The sequence below is a fragment of the Pelodiscus sinensis genome, chromosome 1 (assembly GCF_052426305.1).
Source record: "Pelodiscus sinensis isolate ZL-2025 chromosome 1, ASM5242630v1, whole genome shotgun sequence".
NCBI classification, from domain to species: Eukaryota; Metazoa; Chordata; order Testudines; family Trionychidae; genus Pelodiscus; species Pelodiscus sinensis.
The window spans coordinates 194,064,370-194,090,364 of record NC_143052.1 but is presented as its reverse complement, the minus strand read 5'-3'; the positions used below and the strand labels follow the sequence as shown (position 1 = coordinate 194,090,364).

Sequence of the window (25,995 nt, the reverse complement as noted above, 5' to 3'; positions counted from 1 at the left end):
GAAAATAGAGTCCTATTTGGAAAGTGCCTTTCACTTTGTGCGTAGGACCATCCTCATGTGACGTATGTGCTCCCCTAACCATTTTAGGGCCTGATCCAACTCCAATTGAAGTGAATGAATCTTTCCATTGACCTCAGAGGCAGTTGGATGAGGCTTACATCAAGGAAAGGAAGGTCCTGTTTGTGAGACAAGTAAAGCTGGTATGTAATAAAGTTCTGAATACAACAGGAGCTGTGATGTAAGAGTATTGATATATAACCTAGGGTATGTCTACACTACAGTACTAATTCGAACTAAGCTAATTCGAACTAGTGCATCTAGACCTAAAAACTAATTCGAATTAGCGTTTTGCTAATTCAAAATAGCATGTCCACATTGAGTGGACCCTGAACCGAAGTTAAGGTTGGCCAGAACCAGTGCTGGCAGGGCATCAGGTTAGGACTTAGAGTGTGGAGCTGCTGCCTCAGGCTAGCCGAGGGCTGTGTTTAAAGGGACCCGGCCCCCACCCCGGACAGACAGTTCTCAGGGTTCCCCATTTGCTTGTCTACCTCGATGAGGGACAGCAAAGCAGTCCTGGCTTGGAGTGCCCTGAGTGCCCACACTCGGCACATCACAGTACTCAGCCATCAGCCCGGCTGCACTTGTCGCAGGCTGCCATTCAGGGGGTCAATCGGGGGGCTGTCAGGATCCAGGAGGCCCTGCAGGAGAGCTTCCACCCCGAAGAGCCCGCGGAGCCACCTCAGTCCTCCCCATCGGGCGCTCATGCCCCATTCCTCCCTCACCTCCTTCCATTTACCTCTCCCTAGCCCCCCTTCCTGATGTAAAAAATAAATTACACGTGTGTTCAAAAATAGAAACTCTTTTTATTTAACAAAACGGGGGGAGGGGGGGAGAATTAACCTCTGGGGAGACTGGGAAAAGGAGGTGGGAGACGGGAAGAGAGAGGGTGGAAGGGGGGAGGGGGAAACATGGGAGGAGGGAGCTGGAAGGGGGAAGCCAGGGAAAGAAGGAGGAGGGGAAGTATAAAACTATGGTACGCCATATCTTCAGAACTGTGTACAGATGTGGTCTCCTCACCTCAAAAAAGATATTTTGGCCTTGGAAAGGGTTCAGAAAAGGGCAACTACAATGATTAGGGGTTTGGAACAGGTCCCATATGAAGAGAGACTAAAGAGACTGGGACTTTTCAGCTTAGAAAAGAGGAGACTGAGGGGGGATAGGATAGAGGTCTATAAAAGCATGAGTGGTGTGGAGAGGGTGAATAAAGAAAAGTTCTTTATTAGTTCCCATAATAGAAGGACTAGAGGACACCAAAAGAAATGAATGGGCAGCAGGTGTAAAACTAATAAGTGAAAGTTCTTCTTCACACAGTACATAGTCAACCTGTGGAACTCCTTGCCACAGGAGGCTGTGAAGGCTAGAACTATAACAGAGTTTAAAGAGAAGTTAGATACATTCATGGAGGTTGGGTCCATGGAGTGCTATTAGCCAGGGGGTAGGAACGGTGTCCCTGGCCTCTGTTTGTGGAAGGCTAGAGATGGATGGCACGAGACAAATCGCTTGGTCATTGTCTTCAGTCCATCCCCTCTGGGGTACCTGGTGTTGGCCACTGTTGGCAGACAGGCTACTGGGCTAGATGGACCTTTGGTCTGACCCAGTACGGCCATTCTTATGTCCTTATGTTCTAAGCTCAGGGCTCAGGGTCGGGGGGTCTCACTGGACCAACTTGATTTTCATGTAAACCTGCTCCTGGGTTCGCATGTGGCCTTTGGTGGCCAGGCTGGCAGCTATCCTGCCATAGACGGCCGTATTCCTGTGCCTAGTGCAGAGGTCATGGACATTGGCGGCCTCCCCCCAAACCTCGATGAGGTCTACGATCTCTGCACTAGACCAAGCGGGAGCCCGCCTCTTGCGGCCCCAGGCAGGCTCCTGTGAGCCGCCAGCCTGGTTCTGGGAAGAGGGGGAGGGCTGGGGGGCATCGGGTGGCTGGCTCATGCCGTGCCAGGTGCAGGGTCTGCTGGCTGGGTGCTGGCAGGCTTGCAACTGGCACGAGCACTGTAGCCAGACCGTGGCCCTTTAAGGGCTCCGGGGCCGAGAGGGAAGCAGAGGAGTTTCCCTGGCTTGGCCCAGAGTGGCCACCAGGGCAAGCTGGGAAGGGCTAGCCTCCCACTAGTTCAAATTAAGGGGGTACACAGCCCTTAACTTGAACTACTTAATTCGAACTAGGCGTTAATCCTCGTAGAATGAGGTTTACCTAGTTCGAATTAAGCGCTCCGCTAGTTCGATTTAAATTCAAACTAGCGGTTTGTATGTGTAGCGCCTATGAAAGTTAATTCGAACTAACGGCTATTAGTTCGAATTAACTTTGTAGTGTAGACATACCCCTAGTTATTTAGGGAGGATATGTAACTTTTATATTGAGGTAGTGGAATGTTGTTATACACTGTAATACTTGGACTCATTAGGGGCTGTAGGAATGTGAATAGGAAAGCAACACTGTTATGTCCCAGAGAAGACCATCTAAATATCACTCTGGAAAGACAGTGAGCCAAGTTGTTAATTTCCAGAAACAAATAGATGATCATCTTTCTCCTCTATCACTTTTAAATCATCTGGAGAGACACAAAGGACTTCTTGGACTCTTATTTTGCCTCTGTCTGGTTATTCGTGCTCCTCAAGCCACTTCCTTCATGCCCGCTCATTTCTTTATTCTTACCTTAAAATCACAAAGAGGCTTCACCAGAGCTTTCCATTGCAAGAGGTAAGGATATCTCACTGAAAACAAGCTAACAAATAAAAGTCAAATGTGCCCTGTTAAAGCTTCTCCAGTATTTTAAAAAAGAAAATAACCCAACCCCCTACCCTTAATTAAACTGCCACCACACAGCTTAAAACATTAACCGCTCAATTACAGAATGAATAATCATTGCAGTATCTATTCCATGTGTATTTCCATCAGTCAAGGCATTATTATTGGACACAAAATTGAAGGCACTACACATTTAGGCCACAAATAAATGATACTTTCCTAACTAATTAGAGGCTTCCTTGCTTTTCACCCATGGTATTTGTCATTTAGTATCTGTGTTCATGTTCCGGCTGTGCATTGTACCAAACAACCCCACTTTTCACACTTTCAGAGATGCAACTCATTTGTGGGCTTCACTTCTTATTTTATGGTTTGACCCGAGGACCTTTTATTTTAATTGAGGAAGCCTGCTTTGATTTTAATATACAATGCTATCCTGTGAGAATGACAGTGTAAAAATGTGTGCTTTTTTTGTCTTGTAGCAGTCTTTTTCTATGGAAAAAAACAATTGCCTAGTTAATTATCCCTATTAGAGGTTTTGAGGCTTCTTCGGATGAATACACCCTTGAAATAATAAATTGAGCATAGGCACATGGAATAGGAGTAGCAATTTGGAAATACACAGTCTGGTTTTGTTCCTTTTGGACACACTGTAATTTTGTACTTCACAGCCCTAAAATACTAGTAGCCTGAATAACAGAACAGAATATGCTACATGGAAAGTAGTTCTATAGCTATGGAATGTATTCCATGAAAAGAAATTGTTTTTATTTTTTTGGGAAGCACCAATAACGTAAGACATACTAAAACAAAATATAAGCTAACAAAACTTATTTATACATCCGGGCTACGTCTACATTGGCCCCTTCTCCGGAAGAGGCATGTTAATTTCCAACTTCAGAATAGGGAAATCCTACTATTCAAAGTAGGAATAAGAGATTCTCCGGAAAAGGGCTTTATTCCGGAGGATCGCGCCAGTCTAGATGCTTTTTTCCGGCTTTTCCCCAAGCCGGAAAAAAAGCGGAGGCCATGTTTATTTAAATCCCGTGGGGGATATTTAAATCCCCCGCGGATTTCCCTATTCTGAAGTTGGAAATTAACATGCCTCTTCCGGAGAAGGGGCCAATGTAGACGTAGCCATTGTGTTTATGTTTCATTTTGTCCCTTTACCATTCCATTGCATGTAACAATCTACTACGGGATTGAATTTCGTAGACATGTATGGACAAGATTTGCTTTGTATTTTGAATTGTGCTTTTTCAGACTATAAACTGATTCTGAGTATTTTAAGTATTCAGTTGCTACAGTGACACCAAAGAATAACTAGAATGATCTTGTACAATAAATATAAATTAAGACAGGCACAGTTCACTAACTGACACTGTGCCAGAACATAAAAGAAAAAAAACATATAATTTCAGCATGGAATTTGACATAAAACAAACTCAATATCTATCATACAAGCACTATACAGGGAATAAGTAATAAGGGAGAATGGGAACATAGTCATAACACCAATATATGTGGTTTCCCTTTAGAAAATTGCCCTTACAACTTAATCCATTATCATGATTAAACCTTACAACTCGCTCCTCATTACCTTTTGGTGGTACAGTGTATCAAGATGGTGGTGAGATGTGTACTAGAAACAAAAGGGAGTTTGTAGCTGACTTGTTCAATGTTTGTATCATGACCTGAGAGAGGAAGCAGGTAGCATATGAATGGAATTTACAGACAGTAACAGGGTACAGTACAGACCCTTTGAAGTTTGAGGGAGAACCTCTTGGGCTAGTATTGCTCCAATCAAGTTTGTCTGTGGCATTAGGGAATGTTGTGACTGAGGGAGAAGTGGTCTGGATTGAGGAGTGAAAGTAAAATTATTTCCTTCCCAGTATGGGCACACCAGCTAAGGATGTCCATGTAACCCCCCTCCTCACACACATGATTCCACCCTACCCCATCCCGGGGCCCCACTCTTTCCCCCTCCTCTCTTCTCCCCATCCCACACCGCTACCTGGGGCTAGGTGTGCTGGTACGACAGCCAGAGGAACTGCTGGCCATTTGATGCTTTTCCTGCTCTTCCCCTCCCAGTGGGAAAAGGAGCAGAAACTTTCCCTTCCCTCGAACCCTCCACAGAGCCACCTCTCTTCCAGTGCCATGGGTACAGCAGCAGCCCTGCCAGCCCAAGACTGCCCCAGCCCCCAGTCCCTTCAGGGCCCCATTCAGGGAGAGTAGGAGGGCTGATGCCCCCCAAGACTCATACCAGGACTCTGTTTATGATTCCCCTTCCAATCAAGGCGTGAAAGGAAAGCACACAGCATGTCTGCCGCCTTCTCCCTCCTGACTGGAAAGAGCTGGGGAGAGGAGGTGTTGATGGGCATGAGCGCATCTTCAGATTTCTATTTTTGCAGGCCAAGGAAACGTGGTGTCTACATTCAGTCCTGTGGGGAGCTGTGAATATGTCTAGATATAACTATGTCAGTAGCCAGGGACACAGGGAAGAATAGTGCCTCGCCAGTCCTTCCACTCCTTGGTCCATGAGTTGATATAGTGTTCCATAAGGAAGCCTTAAAATGTAGCTGTGTCTGTTAGACTTTGAGGACAGACCATGATGACTGAGGTGTCCTGTTTGTGAATTAGGGTTATGATGTCTGCTTGGAAGGGTTAGTAATCCATTCAAGACAGGTGAACTTCTGTCCCTAATGCCCACTTTTACATTAGGGAGTGACCAGTTGTATCAGATGTGTCATGTCAGTGGGCCTAGGCAGGGCAATGAGCTTTTGGGCTTTTCCACAGTCACTCTCAACTTTTCTGTGAAACATTCATGATCTGGAGATCAGTTCTGTGGTGTGACTTATAACATGGATTCTGTTGACTTGCACATAAGGGATACACTTGAAATAGTCCTATTTTCCTTGGGAAGATTTTTCTACTTTAGTGAGAAAGGTACTCCATTTCTGTGCATTCTAGGCCTGGTCTAAAGCTCACTGGAGCCAATGGGATTCTCTCTCGGCTTTCTTCACTGGATTTTGGTTCTAGCGCCCTGATAGGGTGATGTCTGGAACAGCCTGGAGGGGTGCGATGGTGTACCAGCAGGTGCACCACCATCTAATCGTGTTTTGATAATGTCAGCAAATGAAAAGAAGGTTAACTGGATCCAAGAGCATGAATAGTGATTTTATTTATTTATTACTGTTGAGCTAACACTGCACAGCATATGTGCAAAAGATTGGTTGAGAACAGTGAGAGCAATGTTTAGCAATTTTTGTGTGTGTGTGTTTGTTTTAAAGAATGGCTGCAGATGGAATGGACATAAGTTGCACAATTATTTTCTTTGTAAGTACCAGTTGCCCTTTCAGACTTTACACTCCCAGGTTCTCTCCCCCACTGCCCCGCCAAATCAGAGTCCTTTCAGTCCTCAGTCAATTGTATTTCTCATCAGGTACTCCTTCCAGTTTTGTCAACAGCTTTCTGGCACTGAGGTGCCCAGAAAGGAGTGTCATGCCCTAGGGCTTCACCTGTGCCACACAGAAAGGTACGTTCACCTTCTCAGATTATTGCATGATGGTTCTAGTATATGGCCTATGGCAATGCTGCAATATATTATATATGGAAGAACCCTTCATGGAGCTCAGCACAGGCATCATATATCCCCCTTCTCTCCCCAGCTCTTTCCAGTCAGGAGGCAGAGGAATGCAGACATGCTGTGTGCTTCCCTCTAGCACCTTGATGGGAAGTGGAACAGCAAACAGAGTCCTGGTATGAATCTCGAGGGGCATCAGCCCTCCTACCCTCCCTGAATGGTGCAATGATGGGACCAGGGGCTGGAGCAGTCCTGGACCGGTGGAGAGGCCACACTCCCAGCCAGCCTCTTTAGCCTGCCTGGCTGCTTGCTGCTTAGTGTGGAAGCCTGCAGGAGAGCCTCAGGAGCTGGGCTGGGAGTGTGCTGCACCTTCTCCTGTAGTCGAGTGCCTCAGTTGGCTGGCTCCTCCTTGCTGGAGCAGTAGGCACACCTCCTTACTTTCACCTCTGCCTCTGGGAGGGGCAGCAGGGAAAAGAACAGAACATTGGCAGCTCCTCTGGCTGCTCAACTGCATCCAGCTCTCTTCCTCTCCCCAGCCCTGTTCTCCTGCAGGGCTGCCACAGAAGAGAGAGAGCCAGAGGAGAGACAGCACCACGGAGGGGCTGGGAGTGATAGGTGTGGTGTCTTTCTAATACACCATACTGGCTATAAAAAGCCAACAGAGGGTAATGAGGGGAGAATCTTAAGAGTTAATTATGATAATTAATTAAGTTGGAAGGGCAATTTTCTACCACATGTGTCGGTGTTATGACTGTTTTCTCATTCTCCATTATTACTTATTCCCTGTTTAGTGCTGGTGTACCAGGCCATGCTGGCTTATATTTGCCTCTGCCTGGATTTCATTGAGAAGCCAAAGCTGCTGTTGCTGACTTTACAGTCCACATTTGGCCTATGTCTACCCTGGTGGGTTATTGCACAAGAACAGCTATTCTTGTGCAAGAATCCTCAGAGCGTCCACACTGCCTGCCCGCTCTTGTGCAAGGAAACTTAGGGTATGTCTATAGTACCACCCTACTTCGAACTAGGGTAGTTAATGTAGGTAACTGGAGTTGCAAATGAAGCCCGGGATTTGAATTTCCCGGGCTTCATTTGCATATTGCCGGGCGCCGCCATTTTTAAATGTCTGCTAGTGCGGACTCCGTGCCCGCGGCTACACGCGGCACGAACTTGGTAGTTCGGATTAGGCTTCCTATTCTGAACTACCGGTACACCTTCATTTGCAACTCCGGTTGCCTACATTAACCACCCTAGTTCGAACTAGGGTAGTAGTGTAGACATACCCTTAAAGTACAGCGTGGTAAGAGAGGGCTTCTTGCGCAAGAGCTACGCTCTTTTTTAACAGGTGTAAGCCCTCTTGCGCAGGAGCTCTTGCGCAAGAGGGCAGTGTGGACACTCGGCAGGGATTTCTTGCACAAGAAAGCCCTATGGTAAAATGGCCTTCAGATCTTTCTTGCGCAAGAGCGTGTCCACACTGCCATGGGAGATGTATGTGAACAGTATCTTTTCCATAATATAGGAGACTTGGTAGTAACCAGGCTGCAGTTTTTCTCGTTAGCTTCAGTGCAAGTAAACACACTATTGAAAATGGACTAAAAATACTGTATAAAACAATACTACAGTAACAGGGAGGGAAAATTCACCTGGCTTCTTTTTTATATTTAACTTTTCAGTTTTCTGATACATGAAATTTCAGTTGGTTTAATCTATTTAAACAGGTATAATGAGTCCCTAGAGAATGGAACTTACTGGGAGAGCTGGACAAAAAATAATTTTTCCCAACCTGCAAAATTTTTCAAGATACTGAAAAATGTCTTTCCAAAATTGGGATTGAAAATTGAAATCTCAAATTTCCACAACCCAAAAATCCTCAAAATGTTTTGTATTGAATCAATTAAAACATTTTATTTCAATTTCAACCACTTTGTTTAATGTCAATTACCTGAACTTTCTAAATGAACAGTCAAAACGTTGAAACTTTTTTCTCAATTTGTTTCTAATTGAAAACATTTTGAAAACCAGAAAGTTTCAATTTTGACATATTGGCACTTTCAGAGAAAAATACACTTAGTTGAAAGATATTTGACCAGCACTATTTAATTATGAATTGTTCAGGAAAACCATTCAGAGTTACTCATGGAGAGATTGGTGAAGCTTGTTTCATTACTGCAAGTAGGGGATGAGTTAGTGGTCTCCCCCCACCAAAAAAAATAGAAGTATTTTGTAAATCCTCTCCTTTAGTAACACTATCTGTTTATTAAATAGTTCTAACTGTGAGTTGATCAAAATACATTCTGAATGTTTTGTTTAGGAGAAAGCGAATCTTATTTTGTCTTACTTGAATTCTTACGAGAAAGCAGCATTGGGTAAGGACACTGAAGTGGCTTGTAGCAAGTAAATGATTTTTATGTTCATCTCTTGCTTTGCTTTTGGTTAGACTTATAAATTATTTTTCCATAGCTTATTGGTTTTATTGGCGCTTCTGTAATCGTGTATATTTTGATATAGAAATCTAATATCCACATTACTGATTTATTGTCTATTATATTTTTTAATCTCATGATTGTGCAATTGACTTCATTTTTTGCTTTCTTTATCTGAAATATTTTGTGTTGATTTATCACTCTCCTTAGCTATCATTATTATGCTTCAGTGTACCCATTCTTTCCTTCATGCTCTTGGTGCTATTCAGAGAGTCCTTTGTGGCCTCCCTACAACTTTGCTGTCATTCAAAGCCATTTTTTCTCTACTTTCTTGAGTGAATGCCTTACTTCTGCCCTAATTTTGTTTCTTCTATGATCCCCATGTACTTTCTCATCCTTTAATACAGAAGGCCAAATTCTTCCCTCAGGAATGAACAGCCAATTCCCTCTGACTTAAGAGGAGCTGAGTATGCTTCTAAGGTTCGAATTTGGCCATGATTCATTCACTTTCTCCTTCCTCTAATACAAATATTTAATAGCTATTGCAATTCCAAATTCATTGGTCACAGGGGCAAGTCACTAGAATGAGACACAAAAGTGTATCATATACTACACTTCTCTGACCTCTTTCTTCTGGCTGAAGCTACTCCAGAATGGCTCTTGGAATTGTCCTGGCAATCATGATTATTTTTAGCTGTCCATTCAGATTTTATTTTGGGTTTATTTGTTCTTTACCAAACTATGGGTTTTTGGGGAGAGGAAAGAATGTTTGACTACATTTAAAGACTTGTCTATGTAATCTGCCTTCTCTTCTGTGCCTAAGCACCTTGACAATTTCTTACAGTGGCCAAAAGGAGGTCCCTACAACTTTCCCATTACCTTCCCCTTTCAGAATAGCTGTAAAATATTGCCATTTACTACGTATAAATTAGTCATTGACCCAGGGATATGAATTTGAGTCTTCTCTGATTGAGTGCCCTAGCCACTGTATTGTAGAGTTATTATTGCTTGCTCTCTCTGGCCTGATAACTATTCAAGTATTGTATACAAAGTGCAGATATACCGTGAAGTGATGTATCCCATAGCTCAGTGGTTAGAAAACATTCCTGCCATATAGAAGACCCAAGTTCAAATTCCTGTCCCACACCAGGCAGAAGGGAAGGGGGATTGAATGTAGGTCTTCCACATCTCAGATTGGGCTAAATGTTATAACAGAGATCCTACTCCCCACACAGTTTGTGACTCTATCCCTTGCTTTTATTTAAAAATGACTAGAAATGTAATATTTTGTTCAACCAAAATGAATCTTTTGTCAACCTTTTTGATTTGATTATGTCTAAATAAATATTTCATGCCAGACTGGATTAATCAAAGGGAAAACGGGGAGGGTTTTTTTTTGTGTTTCTATAAATTCTGTGAATATAGGGCTGAATTCTTCCTTACATAATCAATTTGTAAGGGTAGAATTTGGCTCTTAGTGTATAAAATGAATGCAATGTACATTAGAATGCTGATAAGTAATCACTAATGAAAGAAAGGGTTTTTTTTCAATAGAACTAGTATTAGATTTCAATAACTTTACAAATTTGACACACACAGAAATTGTACAATTTAAATACATGCATATGTATATTTTCAGTCATCTATAAATATTGAAATTCAACTTTTACTAGAACTGTTCCTTATCAACTTCTGATATTTTGATTACTGTAACTTTCTATTACATTCCAATGCTATCATTTCTTAGATAGTTGAAGAATGTGTTGTATGACTTCCTACCCAAACAGATAAAGGAGGTGACTCTATACAAACCTGCAATGGTCAAATCTAATGAAATGCAATTCAAATAATCTGTAGAAGTTTGAATACTTGTCTAAATCTTTTCAGGCTTCCCCTTCTATTTCTTGTTTACTCTCCTTTCTTTTTCACGATTTTACAATGATCCTCAGAACTTCCTCCATCCTCAGAAACATGCGGTAGGCTGATGGTTCAAGCCATTTATTCCTTCCTCCCTGCAGGATTTTTGTATAGACTCTGAATCCCTCACTTAACTCTTCATTATGTTACAGTAAAAGGAAATTAGGCCTACAATTCATCTGTTTTAGGAGATACTAGGTGCATTAGAACTGAATTTGAAGAACAAATACACAAGAATATAAAACCAAAGAAATTATTGTAGTGCATTCTGAGGGGCATGAAAGCATATTTAAAAGCTGATAAAAGGCTCACAGTCAGCATCATTTACATTATGTGCCTTAGTTTCATGGAGTTGGAGAACAATAGGATTCAAAAAGGCTTGGACACTATACAGATAACATGAATATATTAGTTAAGAGAGTAAGAATAAAAACAAGTAATGAACAGTTTTGGAGGGGATTTACATCCCCATGATTCAGAGCATAAATCAATATTTAACAAGGGTGGTTGGGAAACTTTCCCTTGGGCAGTGTGAACTCTGGGGCTAGAGACACCTATGGACACTAGCAACATGGATCAAGCAGAAGAATTATTTGACTGTCTGGCCTTGGCCTTTAAATACAGTGTACCTATATGTACATGGGAGTCATGGCTTATTAGAGAGCTGTGGGAAGTGACTCTCAGGCTAGGAGACAGGATAATTACCAGACTATACTTACCCAAATGGGTGGCTATTAGACCCACTCAAACACTGGAAACAGGTTTTGGTTTAGGGGAGAAAGTTACCTTGCTCCACTTAGGCAGGTCTCCAGAATTTCTTCAGTGAATGCTTTTGTGGGTACAGGAGTCTGTGTACACAGAACAATTTGCAGGAGCAGGGCCTACATTTGTTTACTTGTATCCATAGCATGTTGTTCCCCATGCTGGAAATTATGCATTTGCATCTTCAAATAAACTTTAGATCCAGTTTTTAAAATAAATAATTAAGTTTCTTGTTTTCTGGAAGAAAATGCATGGTGCATTCCAACATCTCTCTTACCTTATTATTCTGTACATGTATTCATACTCTCTTCCCTATTTCAGGTTTTCACTTCTTTGTTTTCATCCTGAACCTGTTTGTTTTCCTCAGTTACTCCCTTCCCCCCTCTAGCAGCATTGTATGGCCTTACTGCTGTTTTCCCAACTAAGCACCCATATTTTTTATTTCAATAGTTAACACATTTTAAGGTACAACAGCATATAATCATATTCACCTCTGTATCTTAGTTTCAGTTAATTTTTGGTAAATCATCTGCTCTGTTATTTGGCAAATTCAGATTATTTTTTCCCGTGAAGCATAGTAGAGATACTGCACATTATCCCATTCTGCTTTTTTCCCCTGTAGTATGATTCCAAACAGCTTGTACATTGTGCTCAACAATATTTGTATATTCTGTCTGTATATTATATAATCGCAATTACTTTCGAGGGATTCATTTGGCTTCCATCAAGATAAATGTGTGCTGGGCACTACTTTAAAGTGAAGCATTATAGTATTGGATGAAAAGTTAATTAGGAGTATTGAAAGTTACTACAGAGGATACCATGCAATTGGAATATGTGTTATTTTCTTAAGGATGCATTTAGTATGCATCCTGTTCACTTGCATAGTATTTTGAGTTCAATTAAACATGGAAAAGTTAGGCTCTGTGTAAGGTACTACACTTACCGTCTGGTAGTCTTCTCTATTTTATGACATTGACAATTCGGTATCCACCTCTTCATACTAAATTGGAAACCTTACTGATTATACCTGAGTTTCTGTTGAGATGCAGCACAGCATATTAAGAGCTAACAATGGTTCGGTGTATTTATTATTATGAGCATCTCTTCTTTGGAGATGAAAATTAAAACATGTTAAACAATATTTCAGTTCTAATTATAGAGGCTAGCTCTTATTGTTCAATTAAAAATGCTCACTTACACATTTTTTTTCATTCTCTATCCTGTCACAATCCGTTTTGTTCCTTTAAAGTGTGTCTATAATTAGAAATTTGACTACATAGAAATTGCACCATCTTCTTCCTGTATGCATTCAGTTCATATCTGTTTGCTTTACTAAAAAAAAAAAAAATAAGTTTGACTAAAACTGAACCAACCTTGAAGGATAATAATAGAGATGTATCTGTGTTAGTCTGGTCTTGCTGAAACAAAAGGCAGGACTATGCAGCACTTTAAAGACTAACAAGATGGTTTATTAGTCTTGTTAGTCTTTAAAGTGCTGCATAGTCCTGTCTTTTGTTTCAACCTTGAAGGGTCTGTTTCATATGTGTTACTCTGAGCCAGCACTTGAACACCTGGTTGGCAGCGAGCTGTAAGCCATCCCGTTTGCTTGATGAATCAGATTCCTAACCCTACAAGATCTTTTCACGTTGCCTCCTGAAATTTCCCCAGAAATCTCTCTCCACTTAACTTTGCTGTCTTTTAGGTGGGCAGTCTGCTTTTCCTGCTACTGGTGGGCAAGAAAAGTAAGGAAACCCTCCATCTCACACAGCCAACCCTCCATAAAACTCAGAAGCAGGAGGAAATAGCATCTTGTAAAGATTAGCTTTGTGGTTGCTAGGGGTTCTTCAGACCCCACACAAGATGATACATTTTGCAGATAAAGGCTAGTATTGAACTCCCTGGAAAATGTTTAATGTGGTTAGATACACAATAGCTACCTTTTAAAAACTTGCCAGTTATGCTGGATAAATTCTACTTCAGTGTTTATAGAATTCAAGCTGTAGAGAAGTGCAAATGGAGATAATACAGCAACCTTATCTATTTGTCTAAAGTAGAACTAACTAGTTTTTTGGGTGAACACTGCTCATATATTAAATGCAATCTCTTTCTCTCTCTCTCTCTCTCCTTTTGGAAATGCAAAAGTAAAGCTTTTCACTGCCATATTCTCAAATATAGAGCAGAAGGGAGATGCTGCTTTATTAGAGGTCTCATACTTTGGGTGAAACCAAGTGAAGTTCTGACAGTCCTTCTTAAAAGAATAGGCGGATAGTTTCCTGGCCTGGCCTGCATTCACTCTCTCAATATAACAAGATCTACAGCCCAAGGCTTTGGAGGAGCTAATACTGAGCAAACTATAGTTGACATGTTAGCCTGGACAATCTCTATATTAAATATACCTTATTCTTTTTACTAACCCTGGTAAATTATTTTTACAAATGTTTGTTATTTTAAGGAACTGTTTCTTTTTTTTTCATTATTTGCTGCATTCTTCTCATTACATTATACATTGTTAGATAGACATCAGAGATGAAAAATATTCAGTTACTAATGCTAACAATCTTTGCCAGACAGGAAATTGTAGTTACTGAAGGTTTGACTGAAATAAATGATGGCTAGTATTTGATTGGTCCTAGCACGAATGCTTGATCAGCAATGGCAAGGGTGAAATTTACTTCTTTCCAGACTAATGGTAATCTTGCTGGAGAGTAATTCTTTTTCTTTGTGCTTCGAGATCCATAGCGTTTTGATTGGTTTATTCTACCACAACACAGAATCAAATGGTCCAATCCTATAGTAGAATCCAGTTGCTCTAGTGATCTTTATCAGCTATCATAACGGTTCAAATTTGATTGTGTTGTATGGTTTTACAGTAAGAAATTATTTACAGAAGCAGAAAAATACTGAGCATCACTATCATACTAATTAGTAAATGCAAAATTGTTATATGTGCAGCTATATTTTCTTATTTTCTTATGCCCATTTATCTGTTTTATTTTGCAGTTTTCAGCGAAGAGCTACATGCCAGCCTGTATTTTGTCAATGCATCTTTGCAAGAGGTAGTGTTTGCTAGCACCACGGGGACACTGGTGCCCTGTCCTGCAGCAGGGATCCCTCCTGTGACACTCAGATGGTACCTAGCAACGGGCGAGGAGATCTATGACGTCCCAGGGATCCGCCACGTCCACCCCAATGGCACTCTCCAAATTTTCCCCTTCCCTCCTTCAAGCTTTAATAACTTAATCCATGATAACACTTACTATTGCACAGCTGAAAATCCTTCAGGGAAAATCAGAAGTCAGGATGTTCACATTAAGGCCGGTAAGTATGGTTCTTTACTTCATAACTCCAAGTTGTGAAAGGGGAAGACCGTGTGTTTCAGGCTAAAAGTGGTAGCCCTTGTGAACTGAAGTAAACGCTGGTCTAGGAGGGCAACCCCAAAAGTTCGTAAAATGAACTGAAACAATGTTGGTTTAATCTGTTTTTATGGAAGAGCAGTTAAAAGTCCTATCCCAAAGTCCATCCATAAAATGAGTTTTGAAAGATGCCAAGATGCCCAGCTGAACAATTAAAAACAGGCCATTCATCAGAATCTATTTACTCTTCAAAGAGATGGATATGGGAACTCTCCCTGCACTGCTTTTTTTTTGGGGGGGGGGGGGGGGGGGAAGGAATGGCTGATAGATGATATTCTTGCATAAAACAATTTTCTCCTTATTTAGCCTGTCTTTGATTGTGACCCTGATTTGGGACTCTATAGAGATGAATGTGTATATTGATGTATAATAATAAAATGGTACAGTAAATACATAGGAATAGCTCCATGTTTATTAACTTAAATTACACAAAGGATTTTTTTGTATTGTGGGCAAAGCAGTTTAGCAACTGTTTTGTAAAAACTGGCCCACGAAAGCTCATCAGCTAATAAACCATCTTGTTAGTCTTTAAAGTGCTACAAAGTCCTGTATTTTGTTTTCTGAGATGACTGAATAAAAAGTGGTTGACTCTAAAAGAGGGAGAATTGATTTTAAATGAAATTGGACTCAAATCTGTTACTAGTACTACTATTCTATTAGTGTACAGCACTCTAAAACCTGGTATCTAGACATGAATAAAAAAATTTCTGGGGGCAGATTCTCAGCTGATGCAATTGTCAAAAATCCTGCAGTGACTTCCGTTTACCCCTGCTTAATCGCTAGTTTACATCAGTATAATTTATGCCATCTGAGAAGCTGTTCCAAAGAGTATCTGCAATCCAACTGCAAACCATGCACAATGTAGTGCTTTGGGGTTGTGGCTCTTTGTATGATTCACTTGGCAAATAAGAAAAAGCACGTCTATGAAACATTATGCCTGCTAATAGTTTCTACTTCCAAACTTTTACTCTTACTAATGTTAAATATGACTTCAAAGGCATGCAAAGTGATAATTAAAAAGGACAAAGAAAAACTGACCTTCTCCAAAGATTAATAACAACGTACTATGCAAAACATATAGTCTACAAAAAAAATACATTCATTTTTCTGTGCAGAATGTGCACTTTTTTGAACTGATGGAATCTGTAGACAAGAGATTTGATCTTTTTAGGGAGAGCAGATGTCTTATCAGCTTCCCTGTGTGGGTTTGCCAATGCATCTGTTTTTACTTCCTTTCAGTTCTTTCCTTGAGCTTCTTTTTAATCAGAAAATCTAAAGTGTTGGGTGGTTTCCTCATAAAATATTGCATGCTAATGATGCTTAAAGATTCAAATATGTGCTCAATTCACTATTCCTGTATGGACACACTAATGTGGCAGCTAAAAGACTATATCTTGAAACCTTGCTAACTAGAGCTTGTCTGCAGTGGCAAGGTACTGTGCTGTAATTTTCATACTCAGGGGTGTAAAGAAACACCCTAGCCCCAAGCACAGCAAGATACCGGGCTGTAAAGCGCCAGTGTAAATAGGCTCCCAGTGCTGTTAGCTACCGTCCTCATGGAGGTGGTTTACCTAGGGCACTAGGAGAGCTCCCTTCCCCCCTCATTGCTGTTGTGATCACACTTATTCCTGCCTTATAAAGCTCTGATGAAGCAATGAGGTGCATGCAGCTGCAAGTATCTATGAAGAAGCTGAAAATGTGTGCATATCTCCTTTATACTTCCAGTCACGCAGATATACATACATAAGAAGTATTTCTGTAAATAAGCACTTGAATATGCAAATCATTTTCCTGTTCTGTCTGTGGCTTGTGGGATGACTAAAAACACTGCTTTAGTATCTAAGAATAGTCTATGTCACAAAGACATCAATTTGCTTAAATTAACAAGCATCAATAACATAAACAAAGGAAATAAAAGAATAGTTGTAGCCAGGGGCAGATGATTGTTTTGCGGGGCCCTGGGCAGCATAACTCCGCGGGGCCCCCCCTTTGCCACGGCGCATGCACACGTCTTTTTTAAACGCGGGACCTGGGGCGGCTGCCCCGTTCGCCCTGCCCTATATCCGCCCCTGGCTGTAGCCTCTGTAAAGGAAGGCTGCAGCATCTGACAATTCATATGACATCCTTTCTCCCCACGATCAAAACAGCCTTCCACACAGATAAACCACCCAGCCTACCCAAGCCTTCATATAAGGCTTGGAGCACAAATCCATCCCCTCCCCCCCCTCCCCCCCCTCCGCCCCAATAAATATATTAAAATAAATTACAGCTGTCATTGAGTTAGATACCAGACTATCTCCACGGATGATTCTCAGTCTCAGGGATATGCCCAATCCCATAATTCTGGGAGATATAACCCCCTCTCTCTACTATCCTTACAGAAACTGGATACTATATTGCAATATATAGGTGATAGTCCTAGTTTGGGAGCCCTCTAGTGGGCCTTCCTATTTTCTATTGCAGGAGCTATCCGAACACTTCTGAAGTAGCAGTGTCTACGGATAGCGAGGCCTTGTATATTTGTATATACATATTGAACCTCTTTAATCCAGACTTCCCTCATCTGACAACTTCTGTTGTCTGGCATCCATGAGTTCTGCGGAGCTGGAGCACTCATGGGATAATGCTGGGGGCCCGCTCTCAGCAGCTCCTCCCCTTCTCCTCCAGAGTGCTGCAAATAGCTCATTTGCAGAGTTCAAGCTGTGGGGTGGAGGAGACGGAATAGAGATAGGGAGTGCTAAGGTGAAGAGGTGGGATTGGGGCAGCTGCAGAGTGGCTGGCAGCCAGAGCTGGGGACGCAGCCCCGCGGGCAGCAGTGGCAGCCAGGAGTGCAGGCTGGTGACTGTAGGGCTCCGAAGCTACCCCACCTCTTTCCCCAACACCCCCAGTCCTCGCTCCATCAATGCTGGCCCCTCTGCTGTTGCCGTAGCGGAGTACTGCAGCACAGGGGCTGCCATTGATCTCTCCTAATCTGGCAAATGCCCTGGTTTGGGGCTGGTCCGGTCCCAAAGATGTCGGACCTGAGAGGTACAATCTGTAGTTAGTAAACATGCTTATTTGGGACCCAGTTATCAGTGTGGCATCTTAATATTACTAATGTTATGAGGAGAGCAAAGAGGTGACAAAATGTAATTTCTAGCAAAAACTATACAGTCCCAAATGTTCTGGCACAATATGCTGGAGCATATGCCTGACCAGTATTCTAGCTTGGTAACAGCAGAAAAGACAATGCCACAATTAGTCAACATAAAAACTACATCTCTTTGGTAATTAAATGCAGTATCCAGAGGAAAGGACAAACCACTGGTCCTAAGCAAGTGGAGAGAAACCCTGCTGCAAGCACGATGAAAGCTAGACTAGCTCTTTGCTCCTCTCTAGCTCCACAAGTAAGTGCACAGTGCTCCTTCCTATCTAATCAGAGGACTCCCTGGAGCTAGACACATGACTAGTGGTATAGTGTAACACAAAGGTAGACCCTCATTGGCCAGGAGAGGCAAGGAAAGCCTAGATTCCATCCTAGGAAGTCCCTAAAAGAAAACAGACTGTCCAGTGGCTATCCTGTGGATTTTTGTGGATTGTGGAGGTGTCAAGGGGATGGTTGAGTTGAATAGCTTTTGGCTTTGTATATAATGTAGAAAAACTCTCTACAGATTGTCAGATGGGATAAATGAATATAGTTCCATCTTGTTTTCAAGTGTTTGTTTTTTCCAAGCAATTGTGAAAACTAGACTTTTATTTTCAAGAAAAATCAGAGTCTTATGTAATCAAATGACTCTGGGATCTGGGGCTTCAAGAGAAACAATAAAAATCACAAGGCTCATGATAAAATCATAAGTCTTGGCAACATTGTGAATGCATTAAACAGAAATGTTAGTGCATGCATATAAACAAGAACCGTCTCGTGCTGTTTGGGATTGAACAATTACTTTTGTGATATCTCAACCTCCTTGGATACTGCAAAATCCAAAGATTAACAGGTTGGTTTGGAAATCCGATAAGCATGTGTCTTTTACCTTCCCATATGCCAAAATGTGAAGGTCCAGATTCTACAAGTCTCCGCAGCAAGAGATTGAGGAAATGGGACTAGTTCAGCCTTTGTCAAGTTTCACTATTTTGCAGGTGTTTGTGTATGTTTGTTTCTTGGAACGATTGCCCTGGGAGTGGCTTTTTTTTAATGACATGACAGGTTTCTGTAACTGTACAAGCAGTTTAGAAAAGAATGTGAACCAATGTTCACTAGCCCTGTTCATAACATTGTCGTGATACCTTCTCAAAATAGCCCATGCTGCAAGCTAGCCCTGCAGCATTAGAGGTAGAAGACAGTTAGCCACATAAAGAAAGAGATCCTTATGTTTTGTGTGCCCTTCCTTGGGGCATAGAAAGAAGAGGGTAGCTGGCTTCTTTGCATGAAAAGGAGTTCCATAAGGTTGCTAATGTAAAAAAGCATATGTTTCTAACTATGCAGCAAGTCTGTGACCAGAGTTAGCCACTTTGCCTCATTATTTATAATCAGTAATATATTTTAGACTAATGATGTTGTGTTCTCTTAATTATGATATATTTTATTTTAATACCTCTTAACGTTTGAACTGTATAATTGTTTAAGCAGGATGTAAAACTAAAAAAAAAAAAATCCTCTTTATGATCGAGGGCTTGCATTGTAATTTAAAACCCTTTATTGTTTGCTCATGTTTAACTTGCCATTTGAATCTGGCTATACACTCTTTTATTTTTAAGGAGCTGTTATAAAAGGGTCACCGTTTTATAAGTCCATGACTACTTTGTTCCAGAAATATGCATCCAAATACTGGCAAGCAGGGCTGGCCTGAACCATTCATGCGCCCCGGACTCCGGGAGTGCAGCGCCACCCCGGGAGTACAGCACATGCGCAGCCCTGCCCCAGGGCACATGGCGCCAACGGTCCCTGGGCGCCCGGCGCATGCGCGGCCCCACCCCAAGCGATAGCCCGGTCAGCCCGGTCAGCCCGTAGCTTGGGCTGGCTCTGCTGGGAAGCTACTATAGCTACACCCACTTGAGTGAATGTGCTTACACCTAGATTTTGCTCTTAGTGATTTTATTTTCCAGTGGGACTAGAGAAAGTTACTATACAATGGTCCCATTCTGATATGATCACCATGGAGTGCTGAAATTGTTCTCAGCAGTAATGACTTCTAGACCTGTGTGAACATTTTGCCTCTTGCCCCTTTCATTGCTTTATATTCACTGAAACTGGCCTCCTCTTTCTCCCTCCCTATAGCTGCATTCTTGTAGTGGTCTATTTTCTCCCAGACCAGATCTGGAGCAGTGGTGGTATTGAGCTCCTACTCCTTCATTCATGCCACTTCCCACCTTTTCCACATTTGAACTGTATTCCATCTGGCATTAAGCTTTTTCTCCCTTTCCTGTTAGTCACTATCCATACACAGAGAATTCTCATCTCTATTTCCTATTGATTACAGTGCCTGGATTTCCTCTTCTCCCATTTATATTCCACCCTCTACCCCAAAATGCTCAGCTGTTGTACTAACTTGGTAGATGCTATTGCCTCTTTTATTTTCCACTCCCTGCCGTCTTCCTTTTTTCTCTAGACCAATTCTCCCAGGTACCAGCAGAATCATTAGTATACTTGTTCCTGCTAATGTACCTAATCTTTTAGTTTCCCTTTTCTGATCACTGACCTATTTATTTCAGTATAACCTGCTCCATCTCTGGCCCCGCTTTCCTGCTCAATCTTTGAGACCTTCAACATTTCTCTGCAAGTCTGAGCACACTCCTTCCTTCCCTCTCATTCACCTCTATTGATTCTCTGGTTAGCATGTTCAACTCTTCTCATTCTCCATCCTCAATTCCTCTCTCTTCCATCTTTCTGGGTTTCCACCTTAACCTCACACCAGGAGAAGGTTGCCAGCTTAATTCAACAGACCCTCTATGTGGGAAGCTTCCAGTATTACTGGGGGGGTCCTGTTCTCTCTCTGGTAAAGTAGAATGCTCAGCTGGTGCAGGAAGTGTGGTGTAAGAACCTAAGCAAGCCAGCATGCAAGTGTGTGTTGTTTTTCTCATGTGGAGTCTCTGTTTCTCTTGGGAAATGGTTTTCCCCTTGCACCTAGAATTAACTGAAGGATGAACATTGAAATGTGATGGGGTACAATATAGCATTAGAGTACGCAAGAGGGTCTTAAAGTTCTTTTAGGGAGACCCTTCTGATCAGCTGTGTAACATTATCACATATTTTCCTGCTCAAACACAACATTTACTCTCTTATCTTGCCATTAGGATGAGGAAAATCTAATCATATTTTCTTATTTTTTTCATCCTGGGTGAATTGTGCAAGATCAAAGCAAGAACTGGAAAAGGGCATGATCCCACCTTTTGGGATTTGTGACACTGACTAAGGGGGCCATGCGGCACATGAAAGTGAAAGGGTTAATGGGCATGAGATCATCTTCTGATTGCTATTTTTGCAGGCCAAGGAAATGTGGTGTCTACATTCAGTCCATGGGTAAATGACACCCACCTGTTCTTCCGGACAGGACTTCTTTCTGTTGAATTCTATCTTGCCCTGACCATCTCACTTATTAACAAAGTCTCACTATTCTTTCATTTTAGTTTTACGGGAACCCTATACAGTCCGTGTGGAGGACCAGAAAGCCATGAGAGGCAATGTAGCGGTCTTCAAGTGCATTATCCCCTCCTCTGTGGAGGCATACATCACTGTTGTCTCTTGGGAGAAAGACACAGTCTCACTTGTCTCAGGTAGGCTATTGTGGCTTACTTTCCCTATTGGGTATGGTTTCTGTGTTTTCTATAATGCTCAAAGGTTCCTTGATGTTGATTGTAGCTCAATAATATTTCATCTCTCCACTGTAATTAATGTATTGCACATTTAGCACTGATGCATCCTCATGATTAGGTGTGACTTGAAGCTTTGAGACAGCTCTGGCTTTTTTTAGCTTGCTCCCAGGGAAATTAACATGTGTTTTTGTTTTACACCAGACAAGAAATCAGAATTTCTTGGCATTGTGGCATAATGTTGACTTGAGTTTTTTAAAAGAAAATTCTATTTGCTATAAAAAAATTTAGTTTTGAGTGTCATAATCTATTTGTTCTGTTGTGATTATCCTCCAGTGGTGAAGTTATTTATGGAGTAAAAGATCTTGAGGTACATTGATTGTGTTTGTTTTAAATGATGCATGCAATTGATTCCCATATTTTAATAGGCATACCTGGTACAAACATACTATAGACAACATTTGGAAGCTCTCACAGTGTGAAAGCTTGTATACACAGACACACACATCATATAGTAAACTCTTTGCTGTATGCCAAATATATTTATGTATATATTGAAGTTAAACTGTATGTTTATGAAAATAACTATATGAATTGCTGTGTCTACAGAAAATTTACTTTGCTGATGGAAAACTGCAAACTGTCATGCAGATAATTGAATTTTCTAGTTAGGGCCCCACAAAACAGCTACAGTATGCACTGAAAGTATCTACTGAGGCAGCAAAGATCCCTTTTGCTTTAAAGAATCCCATTGACTTTATTTAAATTCACAAACTGGAGTGTAGGTGTGAAACCCTGGTCCCATTGAAATCAATGGTGGGAGTTCTACCATTGATTTCAGTGAAGCCAGGATTTTAGAGTAGCAAGCTGACATTTTCTAGCCAATAGTAGGTAAGAAACCAAAGAAAACCATATGCTGAATAGAGACTGTATGACATGGAAAGTGCACATTGATGTACTATAAACGAAATGTATAATGTGGATAATCACTGAATATATCTGCTATTATATGCTCAAGGAAATAACGTACATGCATAGGATGTGCAAGTTCAGCTGCTGAGTATTGCAGCAAGGGGACGATAATCAGAGCCATTTGTCAGTGCATTGCATATCAAGGATGTTTTTACACTTTGCTGTAGTCTGTGTTGAAATGAGTTAAGTTTGTAAGTTCTCCATTCAGGTAACCACTCTCCAATTTAGATACACATAATGCTGACAGAAATGGAATTCTTTGTTTCTATGTATCCTGTGTTCTAAATACAACTTTCTGTCAGTCGTAAATATGTTGTTCCAATGGTTTTGTTCCTCATTGATGCTTTTGAGAATATTTGAAACTAGACTAATTTGGTACAGAAATGTAGTATTTTTAAGCGATCATTTGCTTTGTTCAGTGATATCGGTATCGTTTTAAATCCACTTTAGTCCATTTTTTTACATTGCCCCATGAGAGCCGTGATCCAACTATCTGATCTTCATAGGTGGAAACCTGCTCCATAGAGACCACTACTGAGCACAAGGACCTGCCTGTACATACCCAACACAAATACCGTACAGTAGCTGATGATGTGATTTGTGGTCTGCATTAAAGAATAGGATTGAGCCCATAAACTACTATAAATATCTTTATTATTATTGAAACCTGTTAAAATGGAAAAAAGAATTAAAATTACCAAACATATAATGATGTGGGATTCTATTTAATTTCTCTTAATCATAAAATATATTATTAAGTTATTTTAATATTATTAAAAGTTCCTTCATTCTCGATTACCCATTCAGAACTACTTCAAAAAATTCACCAACAGGACTTGTCTCTTAATAGCCTGATTCTTACCCCTTTGGAAAATCACAGTATCTTTGGATGGCTCAGTTTTGCTGGTAATTCTGAAATCTAGAAAGAAATATATTATTCTGCCGCCTCTTTCCTATTATTGTAGAGGGAAATACTGTTCCTGGAGCCATAATGGCTACACAGTACACAGAAACAATCTACCTAGTTAGGCAAGCTGCTGACGTCAACATCTGTCCTTCTAATGGCTGAAGGAAGATAATAGTTTTGGGTGTGTCTAGACTACAGGATGTTTTTTTAAAAAGTGGCCTTTTTTTGAAAAAAACTTCCCCTGCATCTAGACTGCTGCCACGTTCTTTCGTAAGTAAATCAAAAGAATGCTGCAGTTTTTTCGACCACAGAAAACCTCATTTTACGAGAAATCACGCCTTTTTTCAAAAGTGCTTTTTCGAAACAAGGTGCTATGTAATGCAAACTGTGCTTTTTTTTGAAAGTACTGATTGTAGTCTAGATGCTCTTTTTCAAAAGAGGCTTTTTCGAAAGTATCTTTTCGAAAAAGCCTCTTTCAAAATAGGCTTGCAGTCTAGACGTAGCTTTTTTTTACTAATCAGCTGAGCCTCAACATTTTTTTCTTGTAGGACTTTTGACTTTTTTAATTGATGAAGCTTCATCCATTAATGATCTTGTTCTCATCCCAAAGCATCTTTACAGACCTGGAGAGCATTACACCAATATCACCATTCGTTCCTGTTTGTGGCTTGTTTCTCCATTAAGTCCATCCCGATTATGTCCCTGGAAGAATAAAAGCTGGAACCACATTCTTATGAGCTATATATGGTGGGCTGGCCTAATAAGCCATTAGATACGATACTTATTTTGTATAGAACCAGTGCAAGAAGCCATTAAAAATGAAGACTTAGTACATTTATTATGGCCTTGATCATATCTGAAAAAAAAATCGCATGCAGTCACAAAGCAAGTAAAAACTATCCATAGAAACTGATGTTCATTAAAAGGTTGTTTAGCTTATCTTGCCATATCATGGAAAATACTTCAGAAAATCTGATTCTTGAGGGTGTCACTGTGCAAATTAAATATAGAGTCTGTATTTAATTACAGTTTTTCCTCAATAATTCCTCACTCTCAGTGAGAAAGGCAGGGAACGTTAGTCTAGTTTTACTAGAAAGATTGTAGAGTTTGCTGTTTACTATCTCAGTATTTTAGCAGTAATTTAATCATGGCAGCTTTTTTAAAAAAGTGATGTTTTACGAGACAATTGCTTTGCATTCTCTTCATGATCAATTCAATGATAATATGGCCAAGAACTGAAATGGTGAATATCGATTAACCTCAAAGTCTTGGATTCCCAGTGCTGATGAATAGGATGCTAAGATATAACAGGATTATTGAGCTGTTTTCCACTAGCGATCAATATTTTGAGGGGAAAATGTATGCTAACAAAGGTATCAAATACAAGAACAACTTTCCCATGTTTATCTGATCTACTGTGGTGAAATATTGAAAAGAAATATGCAATAGCATGTTTTTGCACCTGACAATTTAATATTAAAACATTAATGACAGGATAGGATTAAAAGAGAAATGTGGCTGATTATCAGTAAGTAACGAATACTGTCAGAATGGAATGATAAAATGAGCAAAAACCACCACAAGAACTCTTCTAAGGATGTGTATTTATTGGAGATTATTACAGAATGTATTAGACAAAATGCCATGGAAACAGTGGGATATAACTAAATATACAGAACTGCAAAAGGGAGAAAGTTGAAAAGAAAATCTCCCATAAGAACTGTAAGACAGCAAGCTTAGACCCATGGGGTGAGGAGGAGAAGTGTGAGGCTTCTTAAAACAAGTAAGCAGCCTAGCAATCTAATGAGTGTTGCACATTCGTGTTTCAGAAGAGTGATTTCTGCTTTTGAATTAGTTATACTTGCATATAATCATAGTATCACAGGACTGGAAGGAACCTCGAGAGGTCATCAAGTCCAGTCTTAGGCACTCATGGCAGAACCCAACACCATCTAGATCAGGGGTGGGGAACCTAAGGCCCAGGGGCCGAATGCAGCCCCAGCTTGCCTGAGTCTGGCCCCTGAAGCTCAGCACCCCACATCCAGCTTTGGTGATCCTGTGCTGGTGCTCCAGCCCCCGCTTCTTTCCTATCACAGGGCTGGAACACACAAAATCTATGAGGCTGGGCCTTCCTAGGCTCTGGTGGGCAGGGGGAATATGGAGAGTGTCTTTCTCCTCTGTTGGGAGCCACTTCATTGAGGACTGGGTTTTTTTTTTCTTTTCACTTGTGTGTGGACTGGTTTTTCTGTGGGTCAGTGGACCTGCCCCTGCTCTATATCATCCCTAACAGGAGTTTGTCTAACCTGTTCTTAAAAATCTCCATTCTTGGAGATTCCTAAATCTCTCTAGGCAATTTATTTCAGTGCTTAACTCCCCTGACAGTTAGTGACTTTCAGATATAATGTGGAGTAAACATTAAA

General features: G+C 41.0%; 1 protein-coding gene across 1 annotated transcript in view; it reads left to right on the top strand.

Annotated features, from left to right (window-relative positions):
• The window catches only part of DSCAM (DS cell adhesion molecule), a 697,767-nt gene that overhangs the window by 96,665 nt on the left and 575,107 nt on the right, over positions 1–25,995 (top strand). Inside the window, exons 2-3 of the mRNA XM_075912112.2 lie at positions 14,495–14,812; positions 21,514–21,660. Of these exons, the coding sequence (XP_075768227.1) occupies positions 14,495–14,812; positions 21,514–21,660 (465 nt within the window). The remainder of the gene's footprint in view (positions 1–14,494; positions 14,813–21,513; positions 21,661–25,995) is intronic.